This window comes from Schistocerca piceifrons, chromosome 10 (assembly GCF_021461385.2).
Source record: "Schistocerca piceifrons isolate TAMUIC-IGC-003096 chromosome 10, iqSchPice1.1, whole genome shotgun sequence".
Lineage (NCBI taxonomy): Eukaryota > Metazoa > Arthropoda > Insecta > Orthoptera > Acrididae > Schistocerca > Schistocerca piceifrons.
In genome coordinates this window covers 136,773,574-136,799,135 of record NC_060147.1, presented here as the reverse complement: position 1 = coordinate 136,799,135, position 25,562 = coordinate 136,773,574, and the positions used below count along the sequence as shown (strand labels likewise).

Sequence of the window (25,562 nt, the reverse complement as noted above, 5' to 3'; positions counted from 1 at the left end):
CATTTTATTAGTGGCACTTAATAGCACACAATCTTATCGTTGAGATTCGTTTGCTTCCGCACTTTAATCGTCTGTTTTTCACTTCTATTGTTACATTTAGTACTTTTTTATTAATTACTGGCACTTACTATATCGTTAACTCCGATTCATCGGCATCTGTACTTTCTTTCGTCGGTTCCTTACTGATTTCGATTTCTTCTGCTGCATACGTACATTCTTTTCATGTTGTTAACGATCTGATGCACACATGTGAATGCAAAGATGATGATTCACAATGCTGATTCCAAAGGTAATCACATGCGATCAAATGACACCTAATGCTTGTCAGCTTGTACGTGCGATACTTCTGTATCTACCATTTCTTCTAGAGTCTACATATTTTGACATGAGTTAGTCTCGTTTACCTGCTTTGCACTGCCTTATCAAATACGACATGTTAATAGTCTAAGAAGTAAGTGAATATTTCGTAACTTTGTATCAGTCTGCATCCAATAATTTTTTTAAATTTTCAATTTTTGTTATGTGTCTTACTATTTACACGTTCCAGCTTTTAGCATTGTACTTGATAATACATAATGATGGGTACAAAGAAACGCACAGAAAATAGCACCGGCGGATACGGTGCATAAATAAGTTGCCTTGATCGCTGCATAGGCAAGTGACGTGTGTATAGGGATTAAAATAAACTAAGGGGAAACAGTAGAGGTAGATAATGCAATATTTTTGGAGGATGCACAACAGTAAAATAAATACTTTCAGATTAAATTCGATTGATTTAATATCTTTTGAGACCAGCTTTGTCATGCAAAATACTGAGATATGGTCTTCTTGTTAGGCAGTCGATGAAAATGAGATTGTTTCGGTGCGTGAGTATGAACGCTCAGAGAATGTGTGTCTGAACTGGTAGGTTAATATAGGACGTATAGTGTGGACGACATCCTAAACCAATCCCAAATGTGCACTGTAGGGTCTGATTTTACGAGGCCATAGTATATCAGGATAGTTTAAGTTGAGCTGTAATGTTCACGAACAATTATGCCCTCTGGCTACGAGTAAATAACGTACGAAATAGACTGCTTCAGGCAAGTGCGAATTGTGGGAACAATAAACGTAAATAATGGTCGTCCTTGTCGGTTGTGGTCAGTAGCTATTTTCTTCCCGCCATGAGATCACGTGTTCCTTGTTCATCCATAAGCTAATGATATGAGGCAGCGCCACGAAAATTGTGATACGACGAAACGTCTGGAGTCCGCGAGAGACGCAGAAAAGTTAAGGGCGTACACTCTCAGCAATCATTTCAAACTACAAAGAAATATACAGACTACGAATAAAAGCTTCTGATCCCACCGTAATCACCAAGAATTCTGCTGGATCGCTAGGTATCATCGGAAGGCAGTCTTGAATGCTGTGGCGAGCACTCTGCTTTCCAGTGCCACTGACACAGCTTGGAGCAATTGTTTCCTTCGACATACGCAAAGAGTCGGCACACCTTCCAGTGTTATTTTTCATTCATTTAAGAACTGACGATATTTTTCGTAGCAGTTCGAAGCTCGGTGGTTTGTTGCACATACACTGAGGTAACAAGAGTCATGGGGTACCTCATAATGTCGAGTCTGCCCGATGTAGTGCGGCAGCTCGACAGTGGCGTGGACTCAACAAGTCCCCTGCAGAAACACTGGGCCACGCTGCCTCCATAACTGCGAAAAGTGTTGTCGGTGCAGGAGTTTGTGCAAGAACTGACCTATCGATTATGTCCCATAAATGAATGCATGATTTCGCGGCGATATGAATTAATAAAATTTTCTCGGGCTTCCATCCGCGTCAGGTGGTTAAAATCCCACGAGCTTTCGACCGAGATCTCCTCAGTCATTGTCAAGTGGTAAGACTGACTGCTGTGTCGCCGTTGACGCGTCTCACTGTTTACAGGTGTTCCGGTCAAAGACTGTATAGATCTCCTCTCCCAGTTGCTTGATAGCACAATTGTGGGACTGTTTAAGCACACGTTGACGTCGTCCTATTTCCTACATGGCGGCCAGTATTTCTACCAGTTGGACGGCGTGGCTACGGGAAGCCCATTAGCTCCATCCATAGCCAAACTTTTAATGGGAAAATTTGAAGACATCGCCTTGGACACGGTTCCAGCTAAGCCAAGTTGCTTTTATCGTTACGTCGATGACACTTCTATCATCTGGCCCCATGGTCGTGAAAAACTGGGAGAATTCTTAGAAAACCTGAACAGCATTCACGGCCACATCAGGTTTACGATGGAAGTCGAGATAGATGGTGCATTGTCCTTCCTTGACGTCCTCGTTCGACGGAAAACCAATGGATGGTGAGTGAGAGCGTGCAGACACCGATCTATGTGTGTCGGTTTCCTGCAGACACTGTGGTCTGCCTCTAGAACTGAGCCACCTCCGAAAAGTCTTCCGGGAAAACAGGTGTCACAGGCTATATCTGGTGTGACACGCAAGAAACACACCAACAGAGAAGAGAACACCACCGAAGACGGAAGCAAGAAACTTGTGTTTTTACCTTTCTGTGGTACAGTGTCGGGAAAGATTAGCCGGCTCCTGAAGAGATATAACATCTCATCGGTGTTCAGGCCCCCAGCAAAACTTCGACAGCTCATGAGGCATATGGAGGACGATCTAGGACTTAGAACGCCTGGGGTGTACAAGATACCATGCCAGTGTGGCTGTTATTACGTCGGCCAGACAGTACGCACTGTGGAGTAATGCAGGACGGAACACGAGAGGTCTACGCTATCCAGAAAAATCAGCCGTGACAGAACACGGCTTAGAAAATGGACATCGAATTCTGTTCGACGAAACATCTGTCGTTATGAGGACGAAGGGATTTTGGGATAGCGTCATAAAAGAAGCCACTGAAATAACCTCTGAAAAGACCATCAACAAGGCGGTTTGCAGTTCAGCACAGCCTGGGACCCGGCTACCGCGAGGCCGAAACGAGCGCGACGGACGCGAGATGAAAACATTACCATATATGGCAACAAGAGAGCACTAGTGACGTCACAGCCAGCAGTGCGGCTATATAAGGACGCGGCCACGGCGACACAGCAGTCAGTCTTACCACTTGACAATGGCTGAGGAGAGCTCGGTCGAAAGCTCGTGGGATTTTAACCGCCTGACGCGGATGGAAGCCCGAGAAAATTTTATTAATGTCCCATAAATGTTCAGTGGGATTGATGTCGGGCGATATGGGTAGTCACATCATTCGCTGAAGTTATCCAGAATGTTGTTCAAACCAATGTCGAATGACTGCGGCCCGGTGACACTGCGCATTGACATAAACAAAATTAATTGTTTACTTTTGAATACGTTGTGGGAGTGAACAGTGATCAACGTGTTACAAATATTTACTATCAAACAGAATCGCTACTGAGCGATTTACCACCAGATGGAGGCTCTTACTCATTGGTCTGAAGATGACCACATTAGTGGCCGAAACCTGTCACCGTGATAATTAAATTGTGATCAAGACTGTTTTTGATAGTAAAAATTAATTGTTGTTTGGGAAAATGAAGTCCACGAACGGCTGCAGATGGTCTCAAAGTAGGCGAACATAATCATATCCAATCAGTTCTATGTAAACACAGCCCACAGCATTTTAGAAGCACCACCAGTTGGCACTGTGTCTTGTTGACTACTTCGCCTGGAGTCTGCGCAACTTTACTATCAGCTCTTACCAACCGAAACCGGCACTTATCTCACTAGGCCACGGTTTTCCATTCGTCTAGGATCAAACTGTTATGGTCACGAGCCTAGGAGAGGCGCTGCAGGCAGTTAGCAAAGTCACTCACAAAGTCACTCGCGTCTGTGGTCTGCTGCCACATAGCCCAACTGCGCCAAATTTTACCGCACTGCCCAAAAGGATACGTTCGTCGTACGTCCCACATTGATCACATTGATTTCTGCGGTTATTTCATGCAGTGTTGCTTTTCTCTTAGCGCTAACAACTCTACGCAATCGCCGCTGCTCTCGGTCGTTAATTGCAGGCCGTCGGCCCGGCGTTGGACGTGGTCAGGGGTAACGGCTGTAATTTGGTATCCTCGGTACACCCTTCACAGTATGAATCTCGGAAGACTGAATTCCCTAACGATCCGCGGAATGGAATGTCCCGTGGGACTAGCTCCAACTGCTATTCCGCGTTCATCATGTCAGAAACTTTTTGACATGTGTCACCTGAGTTTGTAAATGACGGCTCCGCCAATGCACCTTGTGTACGAGATACTACCGCCATCTGTACATGCGCATGTCGCTATGCCATGACTTTCGTCACCTCATTCCGTCGTAGCATCAATGTGCCACGAGTGGCCCCAGCACTTGTCAGCGTTTACCAACTCACTTTCTTGCGGTTTCCAGGTGTGTGTGATGAGAACGAAGAGTACCTTTTCTGACGCTTGTAAAGCTGGGAAATGAAGTGACATAAATGATTTTTACAGATGACACATTGTTGTGGCGGGGCGCTTCGGAACTGTAGACCGATCCACGAAAGATGGCTGTCCGCGTAGGTCGAGACAAGGACAGGGACAGCAGGATTGTTTCCTGCTCCAAGTAACAATTGTGATGTGCTCCTACACTTACTTTGCTCTTGAGGAATGCGCGTATCCTGGAAATTACGTGGCTTGCGTAGAATCTGTCGCTCACCAACACCATCAACGACGATAACTCATAACAAATGTAATAAAAATTCACTAAATAACTCGCTATGATCGTGTATAACGCTCGCATTGCAGACAACACTGGCAGCGGAGCGCTCAGAACGCTGCTCAACGCTCATTGGCTGTCGGAGAACGCGTGACGTAGGTACGCGTAACAAGCCTAAACTTGACCGCCATCATCCGTGACTTCAACTGTAGAATCTTGGAAATCGGCGATGCTATGGTGCAGGCTGTTAGTGTGTTATTCTCGTGAGCGCGTGTGTGGGAAGTGGTTGAAGGAGCAGATACCACGAGTAGCCGATATACACTACTGGCCATTATAATTGCTACGCCATGAAGATCACGTGCTACAGACGCGAAATTTAACCGACAAGAAGAAGATGCTGTGATTTGCAAATGATTAGCTTTTCAGAGCATTCACAAGAGGTTGGCGCCGGTGGCGCCACCTTCAATGTAGTGACATGAGGAAAGTTTTCAACCGATTACTCACACACAAACAGCAGTTGACCGGCGTTGCCTGGTGAAACGTTGTTGTGATGCCTCGTGTAAGGAGGAGAAATGCGTACCATCACGTTTCCGACTTTGATAAAGGTCGGATTGTAGCCTATCGCGATTGCGGTTTATCGTATCGCGACATTGATGCTGGCGTTGGTCGAGATGCAATGACTGTTAGCAGAATATGGAATCAGTGGGTTCAGGAGAGTAATACGGAAAGCCGTGCTGGATCCCAACAGCCTCGTAGCACTAGCAGTCGAGATGACAGGCATCTTATTCGCATGGCTGAAACGGATCGTGCAGCCACGTCTCGATCCCTGAGTCAACAGATGGAGACGTTTGCAAGACAACAACCATCTGCACGAACAAATCGACGACGTTTGCAGCAGCATGGACAATCAGCTCGGAGACCACGGCTGCTGTTACCCTAGACGCTGCATCACATACAGGAGCGCCTGCGATGGTGTACTCAATGACGAACCTGGGTGCACGAATGGCAAAACGTCATTTTTTTGGATGAATCCAGGTTCTGTTTACACCATCATAATGGTCGCATCCGTGTTTGGCGACATCGCGGTGAACGCACATTGGAAGCGTGTATTCGTCATCGCCGTACTGGCGTATCACCTGCGTGATGGTATGGGGTGCCATTGGTTACAAGTCTCGGTCACCTCTTGTTCGCAATGACGGCACTTTGAACAGTGGACATTTCAGTTATGTTACGACTCGTGGCTCTACCCGTCATTCGATCCTTGCGAAACCCTACATTTCAGCAGGATAAGGCACGACCGCATGTTGCAGGACCTGTACGGGCCTTTCTGGATACAGAAAATGTTCGACTGCTGCCCTGGCCAGCACGTTCTCCAGATTTCTCACCAAATGAAAACATCTGGTCAATGGTGGCCGTGCAACTGGCTCGTTTCCGACTTTGATAAAGGTCGGATTGTAGCCTATCGCGATTGCGGTTTATCGTATCGCGACATTGATGCTGGCGTTGGTTGAGATGCAATGACTGTTAGCAGAATATGGAATCAGTGGGTTCAGGAGAGTAATACGGAAAGCCGTGCTGGATCCCAACAGCCTCGTAGCACTAGCAGTCGAGATGACAGGCATCTTATTCGCATGGCTGAAACGGATCGTGCAGCCACGTCTCGATCCCTGAGTCAACAGATGGAGACGTTTGCAAGACAACAACCATCTGCACGAACAAATCGACGACGTTTGCAGCAGCATGGACTATCAGCTCGGAGACCACGGTTGCTGTTACCCTAGACGCTGCATCACATACAGGAGCGCCTGCGATGGTGTACTCAATGACGAACCTGGGTGCACGAATTGCAAAACGTCATTTTTTTGGATGAATCCAGGTTCTGTTTACACCATCATAATGGTCGCATCCGTGTTTGGCGACATCGCGGTGAACGCACATTGGAAGCGTGTATTCGTCATCGCCGTACTGGCGTATCACCTGCGTGATGGTATGGGGTGCCATTGGTTACAAGTCTCGGTCACCTCTTGTTCGCAATGACGGCACTTTGAACAGTGGACATTTCAGTTATGTTACGACTCGTGGCTCTACCCGTCATTCGATCCTTGCGAAACCCTACATTTCAGCAGGATAAGGCACGACCGCATGTTGCAGGACCTGTACGGGCCTTTCTGGATACAGAAAATGTTCGACTGCTGCCCTGGCCAGCACGTTCTCCAGATCTCTCACCAAATGAAAACATCTGGTCAATGGTGGCCGTGCAACTGGCTCGTCACAATACGCCAGTCACTACTCTTGATGAACTGTGGTATCGTGTTGAAGCTGCATGGGCACCTGTACCTGTACACGCCATCCAAATTCTGTTTGACTCAATGCCCAGGCGTATCAAGGCCGTTATTAAGGCCAGAGGTTCTGCGTACTTATTTCTCAGGATCTATGCACCCAAATTGCGTGAAAATGTAATTACATGTCACTTTTAGTATAATATATTTATCCAATGAATACCCGATTTCTTCTTGGTGTAGCGATTTTAATGGCCAGTACTGTAGTTGTCCATGCGTCACAGAGAGTGCAGCTAGGAGGTTCTCCCGATCTGTAAATCATGAGAGGCGGAGGCCTGCGGCAGATCTCACGACAGCGAACAGCGCTGCTGGAGACACAAGTGTTTCGGAGCATGCGGTCCAGCGGACGCTGAACACGGGGCTGCGCAGCAGACGGCCTGTACGGGTTACCACTTCAGTCCAAGGACGTCGTCAGTTACGATTGCGCTGGCCACGGGACCATTACGATTGGGCCGAAGTGGCGCACCTGGTCGGATGAATCGTGTTTTCTGTTACACCAGGTCAACTGGTACGCGATCTTCGAGTCGAACGGCTGCACGAAACACGCACCGTGCCAAGTATACGGGCTCAAAGGCAGAATTTTATAGTATAGAAAACATTCACCTAGGCGTCTACGAGACTTATAGCAGAATAGTAACCGAATGCGCCGTGACAGCTATGGACTATGTGAAGATTGTAGCGGACCACCTGCTTCCGTTGGTGCTTCATGTCTTTCCTGGTGATGATGATGATCATGTTTGGTTTGTGGGGCGCTAGACTCCGCTGTCATCAGCTCCCGTACAAAGTCCCATTTCTTTCACAGTCCAATTTTGTACACAGCCCAATCTAACCACAGTCACGAATGATGATGTGAAATGGTGAGCACAGCACGAACACCCAGTCCCCGGGCAAAGAATATTCTCAACCCGGCCGGGAATCGAACTCGGGACACGTGATCCAGGGGCAGTAACGCTAACAAGTAGACCAGGAGCTGCGAACGTCTTTCCTGGTGATGATGTCGCCTTTCAGCAGGATAAATGTCGGTGTCACGAGACCAGAATGGTGCTACAGTGATTGTAAACTCACGTTGACAGCTTGGACACCAGATTAGCGTCATCTGTACCCGATGCCACACACCGGCGCGAAATCTGCAGTAACTACCTGGCCTGCGCGGAGACATAGGGTCCCGGATACCTCCTGAAAATTAGCGAGGTCTCGTCGAGTCCATGCCACATGGAATCGTTGCTGTATTGCATTCCAAAGGTGAGCCCAGCACACTACCTCATCATCGCATCTCGTGGTGCTAACCTGCTACCATGTGCAATCTAAGAAAGAGTCACCCAGGGGAATTTTCCGAATCGGACGTAAATCGGTAGCGATGATGTACATGCAGATACAAGCAAAAGATTTCAATTTCAGAAAAAAAGTTGGATGATTTATTCAAGAGAAAGAGAAAGAGAATTCTTCCGGGTTGTATGGCCGTGGTCCATGGAACTCTTCTATCCCTGACGTTTCGTCCAAAGCTACGTTGGACATCTTCAGAGGTGCTCCTGGTTGTGTTGAGTCTTGGACGAAACGTGAGAGATAGAAGAGTTCCATCGACCGCGGCCATGCAACCCGGGAGAATTCTCGGCAGATGAAACATCTGGTCGTGAAGCAAGTCAATACGCGTTGGTCCACCTATGGTCCTCAAGCAAGCAGTTATTCGGCTTGGCATTAACTAACAGAGTTGTTGCATGTCCTTTTTTGGAGGCAATTCAGAGATACCGATAAGTTCGAAAACCACCCAGGTATTACGGAGATGTTTCGGTATCTCAAATGGGTATCACTGGACGGAAGAAGGTGACGTACTTTTGGAGGACCGACGTTAGAGGCCGACTACAAATCGATACGCCAACATACATTTTGCGTAAGGACCACGAAGATTAGAGGGATGTAGGCTCTGCTTGCGTTTGGAACAGAAAAGGAAATGCGTAGTAGTGGTACACGATACCCTCCGCCACGCGCCATACCGTGGCTTGCTGAGTATGTATCTAAAGGGAGATGCAGTGTGCTCCCTGCCGCCGTTGGATAAGCAGCTGCAGCAGCAAGTCGTATACCCCTAGCTTACTTATTTGTTACATAGTTCAATTCTTAATTTCTTTGCGTGCTTTTGTGTACTTGCATTGTTTAATTCATAAATTTCGGGAGTATTATAGTATTTGAGAGCTGTAGCATCGCGCTTTAGTACCTGAATAGTGTAAATTCGCGTAGTCGTCCTTCTTCTGTTTTTATTTGAACGGCCAGTGTCGGTTGGTCACAGCCAGTGTGCGCCGTTGGATAAGCAGCTGCAGCAGCAAGTCGTATACCCCTAGCTTACTTATTTGTTACATAGTTTAATTCTTAATTTCTTTGCGTGTTTTTGGGTATTTGCATTGTTTAATTCATAAATTTCGGGCGTATTATAGTATTTGAGAGTCGTAGCATCGCACTTTAGTGTTTACTTCGTAGATTCTTACTTAAATTGCGTGTTAGTTTCGTATAGGAGGTGTAATTTCGAGTTTTAGCTACTGTAATCGTAAATTCAGGCAGATTGCAGCGCAGATTAGTTAATACATTCTTTGCGTGTTTCCCTTGCGTTATCTAGGCACGGACTCATGTTTCAGCAACTGTTGTTCAACATCGATTAGAATGGACAAGGACTGTGATTGCTGTGTTCGGATGAGGGCTGAGTTCGCATCCCTTCGCTCACAGCTGCAGGCGGCGCTGACTTCGGTCGCACAGCTTGAGGCTGTTGCCAATGGGCACCACTGTGGGGAGCCGGACTTGGGTATCACCGGGATGTCAACCTCGTCCCGTCTGCCCCCAGATCGGTCTGCCGCTGTGGTTGCCCCGTTGCTGCCCGCAGTGGGGCTGAGCCCTCGCCTGTGGTTGATTGGGAGGTCGTTCCAAGGCGTGGCAGGCAGCGAAAGACGTCCCCGGAGGCTGATCAGAAAGCCTCCCCGGTGCATCTGACAAACAGGTTTCAGGCACTGTCTCTGGCTGAGCCAGATGCAGCTGCCTGCCCTGTTTCAGAGGATGATTCTCAGCCTTCAAGGTCCGGGCAATCACAGAGGGCGGGCTTATTGGTAGTATGGCGGCTAAGGAGGGGAAGAAATCCAGTGTCCACTCCGTGTGCTTTCCGGGTGGAGTCATTCCTGATGTGGAAAGGGTCCTTCTGGATGCCATGAAGAGCACAGGGTGCAGCCAGCTGCAGGTGGTGGCACATGTCGGCACTAATGACGTGTGTCGCTTTGGATATGAGGAAATTCTCTCTGGATTCCAGCGGCTATGTGATTTGGTGAAGGCTGCCGGTCTTGCTTACGAGATGAATGCAGAGCTCACCATCTGCAGCATCGTTGACAGAACCGACTGCGGACCTTTGGTGCAGAGCCGGGTGGAGGGTCTGAATCAGAGGCTCAGACGGGTTTTCGACCGTGTTGGCTGCAGATTCCTTGACTTGCGCCATAGGGTGGTGGGGTTTCGGGTTCCGCTGAATAGGTCAGGAGCTCACTACACTCAGCTGGCGGCTACACGGATAGCGAAGGCTGTGTGGCGTGAACTGGGCGGTTTTTTAGGTTAGAAGGCCTCGGTAAAGTACGGGGTGGGCTGCAATGGCAAATACAGGACGTGCTTGGATCAAGGAACAGTCGGAATTGTGGTTGTAAATTGTTGTAGTTGTGCTGGGAAAGTCCCTGAGCTTCAAGCGCTAATAGAAAGCACAGCAGCTGAAATCGTTATAGGTACAGAAAGCTGGCTAAAGCCTGAAATAAGTCCTGCAGAAATTTTTACGAAGTCTCAGACGATGTTCAGGAAAGATAGATTAGGCAGAATTGGTGGTGGAGTGTTTGTGTCTGTCAGTAGTGGTTTATCTTGTAGTGAAGTCGAAGTAGATACTCCGTGCGAATTGGTATGGGTGGAGGCTATACTTAACAGCCGAACTAAGTTAATAATTGGCTCTTTCTACCTACCTCCAGACTCCGATGATACAGTTGCTGAACAGAGAAAATTTGAGTCTCGTAACAAATAAATACCCCACTCATACGGTTATAGTTGGTGAGGACTTCAACCTTCCCTCGATATGTTGGCACAAATACTTGTTCAAAACCGGTGGTAGGCAGAAAACATCTTCCGAGATTGTCCTAAATGCTTTCTCCGAAAATTATTTCGAGCAGTTAGTCCACGTACCCACGCGAATTGTAAATGGTTGCGAAAACACACTTGACCTCTTAGCCACAAACAATCCAGAGCTGATAGAGAGCATCATGACTGATACAGGGATTAGTGATCACAAGGTCGTTGTAGCTAGGCTCAATACCGTTTCTTCCAAATCCACCAGAAACAAACGCAAAATAATTTTATTTAAAAAAGCGGATAAAGTGTCACTAGAAGCCTTCCTAAGAGACAATCTCCATTCCTTCCGAACTGACTATGCAAATGTAGATGAGATGTGGCTCAAATTCAAATATATAGTAGCAACAGCAATTGAGAGATTCATACCTCATAAATTGATAAGAGATGGAACTGATCCCCCGTGGTACACAAAACAGGTCCGAGCGCTGTTGCAGAGGCAACGGAAAAAGCATACGAAGTTAAGAAGAACGCGAAATCCCGAAAATTGCCTAAAATTTACAGACGCCCGAAATTTGGCACGGACTTCAGTGCGAGATGCCTTTAATAGATTCCACAACGAAACATTGTCTCGAAATTTGGTAGAAAATCCGAAGAAATTCTGGTCGTATGTAAGGTACACAAGCGGCAAGACGCAGTCAATACCTTCGCTGCGCAGTGCCGATGGTACTGTTACCGACGACTGTGCCGCTAAAGCGGACTTATTGAACGCAGTTTTCCGAAATTCCTTCACCAGGGAAGACGAATGGAATATTACAGAATTTGAAAGACGAACAGCTGCTAGCATGAGTTTCTTAGAAGTAGATAGCTTAGGGGTTGCGAAGCAACTCAAATCGCTTGATTCGGACAAGTCTTCAGGTCCAGATTGTATACCGATTAGGTTCCTTTCAGATTACGCTGATACAATAGCTCCCTACTTGGCAATCATATACAACCGCTCGCTCACCGATAGATCTGTACCTACAGACTTGAAAATTGCGCAGGTCGCACCAGTGTTTAAGAAGGGTAGTAGGAGTAATCCATCTAACTACAGACCTATATCATTGACGTCGGTTTGCCGTAGGGTTTTGGAGCATATACTGTATTCAAACATTATGAATCACCTCGAAGGGAACGATCTATTGATACGTAATCAGCATGGTTTCAGAAAACATCGTTCTTGTGCTACGCAGCTAGTTCTTTATTCGCACGAAGTAATGGCCGCTATCGACAGGGGATCTCAAGTTGATTCCGTATTTCTAGATTTCCGGAAAGCTTTTGAAACCGTTCCTCACAAGCGACTTCTAATCACGCTGCGGGCCTATGGGGTATCGTCTCAGTTGTGCGACTGGATTAGTGATTTCCTGTCAGGAAGGTCGCAGTTCGTAGTAATAGACGGCAAATCATCGAGTAAAACTGAAGTGATATCAGGTGTTCCCTAGGGAAGCGTCCTGGGACCTCTGCTGTTCCTGATCTATATAAATGACCTGGGTGACAATCTGAGCAGTTCTCTTAGGTTGTTCGCAGATGATGCTGTAATTTACCGTCTAGTAAGGTCATCCGAAGACCAGTATCAGTTGCAAAGCGATTTAGAAAAGATTGCTGTATGGTGTGGCAGGTGGCAGTTGACGCTAAATAAGGAAAAGTGTGAGGTGATCCACATAAGTTCCAAAAGAAATCCGTTGGAATTCGATTAATCGATAAATAGTGCAATTCTCAAGGCTGTCAATTCAACTAAGTACCTGGGTGTTAAAATCACGAACAACTTCAGTTGGAAAGACCACATAGATAATGTTGTGGGGAAGGCGAGCCAAAGGTTGCGTTTCATTGACAAGACACTTAGAAGATGCAACAAGTCCACTAAAGAGACCGCTTACACTGCATCCGTTCGTCCTGTGTTAGAATATTGCTGCGCGGTTTGGGATCCTTACCAGGTGGGATTGAGGGAGGACATCGAAAGGGTGCAAAAAAGGGCAGCTCGTTTTGTATTATCACGTAATAGGGCAGAGAGTGTGGCAGATATGATACGCGAATTGGGATGGAAGTCATTACAGCAAAGACGTTTTTCGTCGCGGCGAGATCTATTTACGAAATTTCAGTCACCAACTTTCTCTTCCGAATGCGAAAATATTTTGTTGAGCCCAACCTACATAGGTAGGAATGATCATCAAAATAAAATAAGAGAAATCAGAGCTCGAACAGAAAGGTTTAGGTGTTCGTTTTTCCCGCGCGCTGTTCTGGAGTGGAATGCTAGAGAGATAGTATGATTGTGGTTCGATGAACCCTCTGCCAAGCACTTAGCCGGACAGGATGGCCGAGCGGTTCTAGGCGCTACAGTCTGGAACCGCGCGACCGCTACAGTCGCGGGTTCGAATCCTGCCTCCGGCATGGATGTGTGTGATGTCCTTAGGTTACTTAGGTTTAAGTAGTTCTAAGTTCTAGGGGACTGACGACCTCAGATGTTAAGTCCCATAGTGCTCAGAGCCACTTGAACCATTTGCCAAGCACTTAAATGTGAACTGCAGAGTAGTCATGTAAATGTAGATGTAGATGCAGATAATAGTGTCCAATTCAGTCTAGTTCGAGGGTCCTGTCCATAATACTCCAAACGTTCTCAACGGGGAGAGATCCGGCGACCTTGTTGGCCAAGGTATGGTTTGGCAAGCTCGAAAACGAGCAACAGAAACTGTCGCCGTGCGAGGGCGGGTATTATCTTGCTGAAATGTAACTCTCCGCACAGTTATGGCAATTACTTTTGAAATAATAAACAGTTTAATTACTTTTTTCCATCTGTCTTTATTCCATTTAACTGCCCCCTGACACTTGTAGATTTAGATGGAACTGTAGACGTAGACCTTGTGGATCATTGTCTACCCATGTAATTTTTTACGCTTCTTGAGGTGTGCCCACGTATGGACAAAGCCAGATGTGAATGCTCCAGTGGAAAAAGCGGACCACATCCTCACCTGTGAGAGCGACGGCTTCCTCGAAGGGCGTGGTGTCGGCTGCGACCGCGCCATTCTCCACGTGGGTCTTGTCCTGTTCTGAAACACAAGTACACAACATCGCGTTAATACGGCGCTCCTACAAGTATTTCACTTATGACAATAGCAGGAGGACGTTCGCAGTTCAAAGCGCCGAATTTACTTAGTCAACGCGAAACAACACGTGAAAATAAAGCAGCCACAACTCGTGTGTTTAAAGCACGTCTCGACAGCATGGCCAAGGCTATGGTGCTCCAAACATCTAGAGAGTTGGGAGCCAAGTAGCGAGTGCCCTCAGGATTCTGACGAGCAGTTCTAGTCAGACGAATCAAGTAACACATCATCTGCGGACATTAGTTACAGCGGCAGTTGGTCAGTCTACAGGATGTAAGCGATAACTGTCTACGAGGTAACACAGTTGTGTAGGGAAAGTAGAGACGAGCGGTTTGACAGAGAGTGTCGTCTATAAAGCGCGGAAACAGCCTCAAACTGGCCATAAAAAACTATGCATGGGTAGCGAGAGATATTTTGACTATCCTCTCACTCTTTCACGGCATCGGCTTAATTGGTCAGATTTTTGGAATTTTTTAAAAATTTTCTTCTTTGTTTTAATTTATTGTCTTTCGGAATGCTTTGACATAAGATCAAAATTTCTTAGGATTTTCTGCCAAGTCAGTACATAGAACTTTACTTTCGAATTCATTGAACGCCTCTCGCATAGCCCTCCACACACTACATTTCGCTTCGCGTAATTTTTGTTTGTCTGCAAGGCTTTGGCAATGTTTATGTTTGCTGTGAAGCTCCCTTTGCTTCCGCAGCAGTTTTCTAACTCGGTTGTTGTACCACGGTGGCTCTTTTCCACCTCTTACGATCTTGCTTGGCACATACTCATCTAACGCATATTGTACGATGGTTTTGAACTTTGTCCACTGATCCTCAGTACTATCTGTACTTGAGACAAAACTTTTGTGTTGAGCCGTCAGGTACTCTGAAATCTGCTTTTTCTCACTTTTTGCTAAACAGAAAAATCTTCCTACCTTTTTCAATATTTCTATTTACGGCTGAAATCATCGATGCCGTAACCGCTTTATGATCGCTGATTCCCTGTTCTGCGTTAACTGTTTCAAATAGTTCGGGTCTGTTTGTCACCAGAAGGTCTAATATGTTATCGCCACGAGTCGGTTCTCTGTTAACTGCTCAAGGTAATTTTCAGATAAAGCACTTAAAAAAATTTCACTGGGTTCTTTGTCCCTGCCACCCGTTATGAACGTTTGAGTCTCCCAGTCTATATCTGGCAAATTAAAATCTCCACCCAGAACTATAACATGGTGGGGAAATCTACTCGAAATATTTTCCAAATTATCCTTCAGGTGCTCAGCCACAACAGCTGCTGAGCCAGGGGGCCTATAGAGACATCCAATTACCATGTCTGAGCCTGCTTTAACCGTGACCTTCACCCAAATCATTTCACATTTCGGATCTCCGTCAATTTCCTTCGATACTATTGCACTTCTTATCGCTATAAACACGCCTCCCCCTTCACTGTCCAGCCTGTCTCTGCGGCATACATTCCAATCTGAGTTTAGGATTTCATTACTGTTTGCGTCTGGTTTCAGCCAACTTTCTCTCCCTAGTACTGTATGGGCATAGTGACCGTTTATTAATGAGAGCAGTTCTGGGACCGTTCTATAGACGCTCCTGCAGTTTACTATTAGCACATTAATATTGTTATTCCTTGTTGCATTTTGCCTATCCATACCTTGCCGCGTCTCAGGAGGCGTCTTGTCGGGCCTAGGGAGGGAATTCTCTAACCTAAAAAACACACATGTGCACTCCACACGTACTCCGCTACCCTTGTAGCCGCTTCCGGCGTGTAGTGCACGCCTGACCTATTCAGGGGGACGCTACATTCCTCCTAGTTTGTGAATTTCGTTTTGGACAGGAAATTTTTCACTATTAATCACTGGCCTGAAACTTTCCCTGTTCTGTATGGTCTTTTTTGCGACGTTAAGTTTTCTCAAGTCCTTTCTTATCTCTTCCAGCCATACCATGGTGTTTTTCAATATGGAAATGAAGTTAAGAATTTTCTTCGTAAGGCTATTGTCATTTAATCTGTGCGTATGACAGTAAATTTTCTTATTGTGTCTGTGACTGTTTATGTTTCTATGTAGATCTTTACTTCTCCTCTTCGTTCTTTTGCGATTCTAAAATTTTTCTGAGTGTTTTCCTTTCTTTCTTTTCCAGTTATTCTTGTTCACCTCTTCTGTTCAGTGTTAGGCATTCGGATCCGTAAACTGCTTCCGGTTTAATTACTGTTGCGTCGTGTTTAATTTTTGCCTGGAATGATACTGATCTTTTATTATATCTGTTTTGGGCGAGTTTGTACGCTAATTCCATTTTATTCGGTCTTTCCTTACTTGTGATTGATGTTACCTAACCCATTTGATTGTATCCATTTTCCCCAATACTTAAACTTATCAACTCTTTTGATGTTTCCGCGTTGCGTTTGTATATATTATTCTCTATTGTGTTTATGTTCAATGTATTCCGTTTTCTCATGTGATATAGTAATCGAGTCTTAGCTACTGTTTTGTGAAGTGTTTCAATCATTATGTTTGCATCTGTTTTGTCCTTAGAAATTATTGCAAAAGCGAGACATTTCAACCTCAGTCTACCTCTTCCTTGTCCTAGATGGATTCCTTCGGTGTTCTTCTCTTGTAGTTCTTTATCCCACGCTCTCATGACCTTGTCTAAGACCAGACTGAAGAGAATCGATGAGAGCCCATCGCCCTGCCGAACACCTGTGTTAATCCTGAAGGGTTCAGAAACTTCTCCTAGATATTTAATTTTTCAAGTTGTGCCGGTGAGTGTCTGTTCGGCTAATTGTCTGGTTGTTTTGTTGATGCCTGCTTCTTCCAGTGTTAGGAATATTCTCTGTGTGCCTACAGGAACGTATACATTTTTGAAATCAATGAATGTAACGACCGTGTTAAGGTTCCGCGTTGTTCTGATCCTGAGGATAGTTTTTAAGTTAAAAATTTCCTCTGGGCACGATCTGTTTTATTTTTAATCCCGCTCGGTACTCGCCAATTGTGTGTTCTGCTTGATCTTCTATTTTATTCAGTGGATCTTTGGACATAATTTTGTAGGTCACTGGAAGTAGAGATATACTTCAGTAATTGTTGGTGTCTGTCCTGTCACCCTTATTATGTAGCGGATGGATTATGGCTTGTTTCCAGTCGTCCGGTATTGTTTTGTTCTCCCAGCAATGTTTAATAGTCTCATAAATAGTTTCAGCTGCCTGCCCCCTTCCCAGAAACCACATTTCAGCTCATATTACGTCTCCACATAGCGCTCTACTGTTTTTCAGCTGGCCGATGTATTGTTCATTTTGATGCAGTGATGGTCGTTATGACGGTGGGTTTTCCTTTTGAGGCTGTCTGAAAATTAGTCGTTGTGTTATATTACAACTGCTTTCGACAATTCATGGTACACATTTTTGAAATCGTACTCTGCTACGATGTATCATAGGATTAACAAAGAATAGATAGGCATAAAAAAAGATTTACAATCAGAGTATACGAAAGCGAGTAAATACGAAAATGGGATACAGGATTCACCATAGTAGTATACTATAAAATTCCGCTGCAATACAGTAAGAGCTGAAGAATCGCCGTTGGTACACATATGGAATGTTTCCAATTTACACGCGTTAATGACTATATATCTAAATTACCAGTATAATGTTCTTTGTATGACCTGTGAGGATTGTTTCAAAAGCTGCGGACAGAGAACTGAATATCTTTGCAGGTCTATAAGTACGATCTAGACTGTACAGGAGAACAGTTTACAATGACCAGAGTTGTGCATTACAGCCACCAATATTCAGACTCGTACATATACGAGGTAAACAGTGGCATACAATTAGAGACTGAATGTTCCATATTTTGCAGAGTAGGACGTGAGATTAAAGTCAGTCAACTCAGCTTCGAACACTCCCCCCCACCCGGGATTCAGAGTACCAGGAGCATTAGATTAGCAGCGCAGGAGCTGTATCTTGGTGTTGCCACTGTTGACGAACTCGTATAGCAGCTCGTTCACTGATGAACCAAAACATTATGACCACGTGCTCAGTAGTTCGTTTGTCCATTTTTAGAACGAAATACGTCACTGATTCTGCGTATCATAGTTCCGACAGCTTATTGGTAGGTTCGTGGAGATATGTGGCATTAGATGTCTACGCACAGCTCGTGTAGTTCGCGTAAGTAACAGGCCGCTACGTGGTGATGGCGTCCGGTAGCGAACCAGATGGGTTCCACAGGTTCTCATCGGGCGAATTTGGTCGCCGAGACATCAACGCGAGTTCACTATGATACTCCTCAAACCATTGTAGCAGGTTACGAAGGATTTCCCGTCGTAATAATTGATAATATTCTTCTTGGGTGTGCAGCCGGATCATAACGTCATCTTGACACAATATTTCAGCGGTCCAACTGGCCGCCATCTTCAGGTGAGTGTGCTGGTACACGATCTCGCCGGTCGCAAGCGGCGGTCTCTATATAGGCCAGGGCCGGCCAAACACTGCACAGTGTGCAGACGTGCGGAAGTACTGCACATGTGCGCACGTGTGCGACAGGGAGCGACAGCGACATCTGTTATTAGACATGTGTCCTAAACGAACGGCGACGGCTCCACTTCCCTGTTTATGTGGTACAAGCAAGCGGAAAATTGGTCATTAAACCGATTGTTTCAATGTGTACTTACTCGTACATTTAGGTTTTTTTTTAATGTGTGAAGGGCTACGCTCAGCTGAAGTCGATTAAACATAACATTCATCTAACTGTCGGTTATTATGCAGATTTCAGACGGAACTGATGAAAGATATAGCAATAATGGTATTGAAATAACAGGTGAGCATCGAGAGGTCTGCGGTTATCATTCTGTTCAGAGGTCAGTGAGACAGAAATTATGTGGGTGTAACTGAGAGCACCGAGAATTATAGAAAACCTTGTATTAGTTTGATGTTATTTAAAATCGTGAATAAGGTTCGTTAGAAGTCGCTAAGTGCTCTCTTTCTTAAATACTAGCTCAAAAAGATTACGCGTATTTACGTGCCGTCACTCAAGCTGCATTAATAAAAACCCACGGTTGTTAACTGTATTACATGTCTTACTGGGTTAAACTGTTAACATAAAAGTAAATGTCTCAATGAGTAGACTGTGACAGTATTTTAAATGTTTAATACGCGAAATACCTTCCCATGGTTGGCTTGCAAGCTGTGGAAAGAGCACTATAATGCGCCGGTATAGGGTATCCCAGCAAGTTGATAAAGCGACATCTGTGCGTAGAAACATGCACTACATGAACGCTGACGGCTGCGGCGTGCACGCTGTGACCCGGAAGTTGCACACGTGCAGGAGCGCCGCACGCGTGCAGAATTTCTGGCCGGCCCCTATATAGGCCGTAGAAGGCCCACAACGCGTGCGCGAGAAGGTGCCGTAACTGCCCTCTAGAGAAAGTAAACATACCGCGCCGCCAGTAGTGGAAACAGGCGAAATCGAGATATCGCTATCAAAAATTAAAAATTATTCCGACGATATCGATTGATAGCGATATCTCGATTTCGTCTGTTTCCACCACTGGCGGCGCGGTATGTTTACTTGCGCTCGAGGGCAGTCACGGCACCTTCTCGCTCACGCGTCGTGGGCCTTCTGCGGCCTATATAGGGGCCGCCGCTTGCGAACGGCGAGATCGTGTACCAGCACTCTCACCTGAAGATGGTGGCCAGTTGGACCGATGGAATATTGTGTCAAGATGACGTCATGATCCGGCTGCACACCCGAGAAGAATATTATCATTGTAGCAGGATTCTGGCTACGACACACGGACAATTACACTGCTGAGAGATGACGTCGCCGTCAAACATGAACGGATGCAGGTGGTTCGCAGCTGTCAGCTAGTCTTCGATTACCGCCACAGGTCCCATGCAAGCGCAGGAGTATGTCTCCCATAGCATAATAATGCTCGCACCATCCTTGCCGCGCTGCACGTTTCGAGCCGCCGTTCGCCTCGATGACGGCGTTTGTGGAGTCGATCATCGACCTGGTGTAGCAAAAATGTGATTGACTGACCGACTGTCGAATCCCGATGGTCCCGTGCCCACTGCAGTCGTGACTGACGATGTCGTTATGTCAACATATGAACACGTATGGGTGGTCTGCTGCGGAGCTCCGTGTTCAACAATGTACGATGAACGGTGTGCTCCGAAACACTCGTGCGTGCACCAGCAATGTGTTCTTTCGGCAGAGATGCCACAGGTCACCATCTATCCTACTTTATAGAGCAGACAAACCTCCGTACTCCAGGATCTGTGAAGAGTCGTGCGCCCAACCACTTAGCGCCTAGTGCTGGTTTCACTGTGCTACCACTTTCCGTAGATGCTCACGACGGTGGCACGTGAACATTCGACCAGCTTCGCTGATTTCTACCTCTACATCTACATATCTACATATATAGTCCCCTAGCCACCAAGCGGTGTGTGGCGGAGGGCACAAGTCATATTTCCCCTCTCTGTTCCACTCGTGGATCGCTCGAGGGAAAAACGACTGTCTGAACGCCTCAGTACGACCTCTAATTTCCCTTATCTTTGAATGGTGATCATTGGGCGATTTGAAATTTGGTGGTAATAATATATGCTCTACATCCTCGATGAAGATCGGATTTCGGAATTTAGTGAGCAGCCCCTTCCGTTTAGAACGCTGTCTACCTGAAAGTGTATCCCACTTCAAACTTTCTATGAGATTTGTAACGCTCTCGCGATGGCTAAATGTACCTGTCACGAATCGTTCCGCTCTTCTTTGGACCTTCTCAATCTCTTGAATCAGACCCAACTGGTAGCCTAAGGGTCCCATACAGAAGAATAACAGTCTAAGACTGGACGAACTAACGTATTATAAGCAATTTCCTCTGTTGAAGGACTGCATTGCTTCAGGATTCTACCAATAAACCGCAGTCTAGAGTTCGCCTTACCCGTTACCTGTGTAATCTGATCATTCTATTTGAGATCATTTCGAATAGTCACACCCAGATACTTGACGGATGTTATCGCTTCCAAAGACTGGGAATTTATTTTGTACTCGTTCATTAACGAGGATTTTCGCCTTGTTATACGCATTAAGCTTCACTTACTAATATTGAGAGATAACTGCCAGTCATTACACCACGCATTTATTCTCTGCAAATCCTCATTGATTTGTTCACACTTTCGTGTGATACTAATTTCCTGTAGACTACAGCATCATCAGCAAACAGTCTAATGCCGCTGTCAGTACCATCAACCAGATCGTTTATGTAAATCGTAAGAAGCAAGGGACCTATTACGCTGCCCTGGGGCACATCTGAAGTTACGCTTGTTTCGAAGTGACCCCATTCCCTGTGTGTTACAAAACTTCCTATCCAACCGCATACGTCATCGGATAGACCGTAAGCGCGCACTTTTTGGAACAAGCGACAGTGTGGGACTGAGTCGAATGCCTTTCGAAAGTCGAGAAATACGGCATCAGCCTGGGAGCCGGTATCTAGAGCCTGTTGTACATCATGCACAAAGAGGGCCAGCTGTGTCTCGCATGACCGCTGTTTCCTAAAACCGTGCTGGTTTCGGCAGATGAGCTTCTCAGAGTCAAGGAGGGGCATTATGTCTGAACACAAAATACGTTCCATGATTCTACAACAAATCGATGTCAGTGAAATTGGCCAGTAATTATGCGCATCCGATTTTCTACCCTTTTTATAGATTGCTATGACCTGGGCCTTCTTCCAGTCCTGTGGAACTTTCCGTTGTTCCAATGATCTCTGATAGATGATGGATAAGAATGTTACTATATTTGTAGCGAAGTCAACAGAAAATATTGCGGGGATACCGTCTGGGCCAGATGCCTTCCTGGCGTGTAAGGATCTTAACTGTTTTACAATCCCAGATACACTAAACACTACGTCAGCCATCCTTGTGTTTGTTCGATGATTGCAGGGGGGAATGGTGCTGCAGTCCTCTACCGTAAACGAGTTTTTGAAAGGTAGGTTTAGAATGCCTTCTATTTATCATCATCAGTTACATTACCCGTACTGTTAGCAAGAGAAGGTATTGAATTATTTATACCGTTTGCAGATTTTACGTACGACCAAAATTTTATGGGGTTATTTTTGGAATCTGCAGATAAAATATTGCTTTCAAATTCGTTAAAATAATCTCTCATTGTCCTTCTGAGAGCTGCTTTCATTTCGCATAATTTCTGTTTGTCAGCGGGGCAGAGAGATATTCGAGATATTCGTTTTCAGGCGCTGCATAATAATAATGTGCCCTTTGTCAAAGTCACTACCTCAGTGGATATCCCCATTTGCTTGCATATCTTCCGTGCCTGCTCCGCTTACGTCCTTCTGTTACCGCGTCAAGTGCTCACACCGCCACCAGGTGGCGTCCATTGTCGCGGTGGGCGGTTGTTGTAACGGTTCGGCTGACCAGTGTATGTTGCTATTGTTGGATGATAACAATGTTTGGAGGCTACTCGGGAACAGATGCCCAAGAGCCCAAAGACCACTTTCGAAGATAGTTATTTGGTATGTGTTCCAAGGACACTGTAGCAACATCCGGTTTGAACATCCTTCCTCTCCGCAAATAAATAGAGACGTGGAACTTGGGATGACCCGATAGATGTGTTTGTTGAACTTCCAACGATTAAATTTCAGCCATACTGTAATTGTTGTGAAGCTCTTTCGCGTTTATTACATTATGGTACTCTTGGGATAAATTTTTTATTTCGTTAGCATTGTTAACATAAAGTTTCCCGGAACAGGAATGAGAGAAAAATGGCTATTGTAAAAATTACGCAATACCCCAATTATGTTTAAAATTCGATATAAGCTTTTAACGCTTGCAAGTACAGTATTCTCGTAGTAAGAAGGCCAGACAAACAAAAAGATTTAATTATTTATTTTACAATGTTAAAATTCACAAAACTTTGAGGTAAAATTTACTCATTGTTAGTTCTGCGAGTTGTTAGCACAAGAGCAAGGTGTGTATAACAGACATTCATTGGCGATTTTAGCGCATGCGCTGTAGCTTAGGCAGATTTTGTAGTCCAATTTGAGGTTACAAAATTGTTAGGGCTTGTGGCGAAATAAATAAAAAAAATAATGACTTTTTGAAAAGAGAAAAAATTATGGATATGGAACTTTAACTTTAGAATTTTTGAAAGGCTTTTTTTACGGACTGTATTGACTGGCTTGAATGCGGACAAATTCAGTGCTGCGTGAAATTTGCCTGTAATATAATTTACAATTCCGATTAATAACATTTTTGAATTCTACGTCATTGTTGATTTAATCAGAGTTCTCATCGTAGACGTAGAATTAGTCCTTCTGCCACAACATTAATTCATTAATATCCATCGATGTTCTTCTCTTTGTTGACCGCGTATTTCTTCCTAAGTCGGCATCGGTTTATTCACGAAGACGGTGGAAACAAAGGAATACAATGCTACGTCAGTTTAAACAATTCTCGTAAAACTTAGATACTTTTCACTATTTTTTATTCACAAGACAATAAGACTTGGACTATATGTACCTGGCGCGCCAACATCCGAGGGCTTCTCCGCGGTCATTTCCGGTGCAGTTCTCCTCTTGCTACCTGCAGCACGGGAAGCCAGGATCTTTTTACCCTGAGGCTTTCTTGTTTCTTATTGAAGCTGTTCCTGTGATTTTGTATTCCTACAGCTTCTCTGAACAAGCGGCTGTAATAAGCTGTTCTCTGCAGCCAGAACTTCCGTGTCGGCGAATTTTACTACGTGGTCGATTTCACTCAGCGCGTGCTCTGCCAAGGCCGATTTCTCCACCTGCCCAACCTGCAGTGTCGCTTATGTTCTTTGATCCTGGTGTTGATTGATCGTCATTCCGACATAAACTTTTCCGCATGTGCATGGTATGCGATGTATTCCCGACATTGCAAGTGGGTCCCTTTTCTCCTTTGCCGATCTAAGACACTCTTTGATCTTCGTTGTCGGTTTGAAAATAGTCTTTATGCCTTCAGTCTGGGAATGTGTGGCAGAAAGGCCGTACCGGACTTTTTTTCTGGTTTGTTACTTGTGACATCATGTATAGTGCCAGCTGCGGAGTACGGAGGACGTGGCTGTGCGCAACACGGGTGTTTCGCACGCTTTAGATAGCGTTAAATGCGAGAGGATGTGAACATAGTTACAGCACTGTGTACGGCACAAAGTAGTGGAACAGTTTGGAGACGATGATTGTTTCTGCACGCCGTGTCATGAAGCAGCCTGTGCCAGAAAGTGATTTGCGGACAACCTCTCCTGAAATCGACCGGCCTTTCGGGAGTCCTGATCTGAAGCCAATGCAACACCTTCGGGATGAGTTGGAAGGTTGACTCTGCTCAGGCCCCCAATGAGACACGTCATTGAAAGTATCCGCAGCAGAATTCAAGCCGTCATGAAGGGGATTAAGATGGACACAACCCGTATTAACATCCGCCAGTAGGTGTCCGGATACTTTCAATCGGCCACCAATGAACGATTTATCGGACTACCTGGGATCGATCGATGCCGTCTGCGAACATCACTGCGATCCGTCCCTCATGTGTTAAAAATATGTGTACTTTAAGAAAGTCTAAATTTCATAAAATCTTTTGTCTTGATCGCAAAAAAACATGTAATATACATCTACATCTTTGCAAATCACATCCAAGTGCCTGGCAGAGGCTTCATCGAACCACCTTCACGATTCTCTATTATTCCAATCTCGTATAGCGCGAGGAAAGAATGAACACCTATATCTTTCCGTACGAGCTCTGATTTCTCTTATTTTATCGTGGTGATCGTTCCTCCCTATGTAGGTCGGTGTCAACAAAATATTTTCGCATTCAGAGGAGAAAGTTGGTGATTGGAATTTCGTGAAAAGATTCCGACGCAACGAACAACGCCTTTCTTTTAACGATTTCCAGCCCAAATCCTGTATCATTTCTGTGATTCTCTCTCCCCATATTTCGAGGTAATACAAAACGTTCTGCCTTTCTTTGAACTTTTACGATATACTCCGTCAGTCCTATCTAGTAAGGATCCCACACAGCGCAGCAGTATTCTAAAAGAGGACGAACAAGCGTAGTGCAGGCAGTCTCCTTAGAAGGTCTGTTACATTTTCTAAGTGTCCTGCCAATAAAATGCACTCTTTGGTTACCCTTCCCACATCATTTTCAATGTGTTCCTACCAATTTAAGTTCTTCGTAATTTTAATACCTAGATATTTAGTTGAATTTACGGCTTTTTTATTAGACTGATTTATCGTGTAACCGGAGTTTAACGAGTTCCTTTTAGCACTCATGTGGATGACCTCACACTTTTCGTTATTCAGGGTCAACTGCGACTTTTTCGCACCATTCAGATATCTTTTCTAAATCGTTTTGC

The 25,562-nt window shown here is 45.3% G+C and overlaps 1 protein-coding gene across 2 annotated transcripts in view; it reads right to left on the bottom strand.

Annotated features, from left to right (window-relative positions):
• The window catches only part of LOC124718940 (synaptic vesicle glycoprotein 2A-like), a 145,179-nt gene that overhangs the window by 100,740 nt on the left and 18,877 nt on the right, over positions 1-25,562 (bottom strand). For both annotated transcript variants that reach the window (XM_047244605.1, XM_047244606.1), the window contains exon 2: positions 14,080-14,157. In XM_047244605.1, the coding sequence (XP_047100561.1) occupies positions 14,080-14,157 (78 nt within the window). The remainder of the gene's footprint in view (positions 1-14,079; positions 14,158-25,562) is intronic.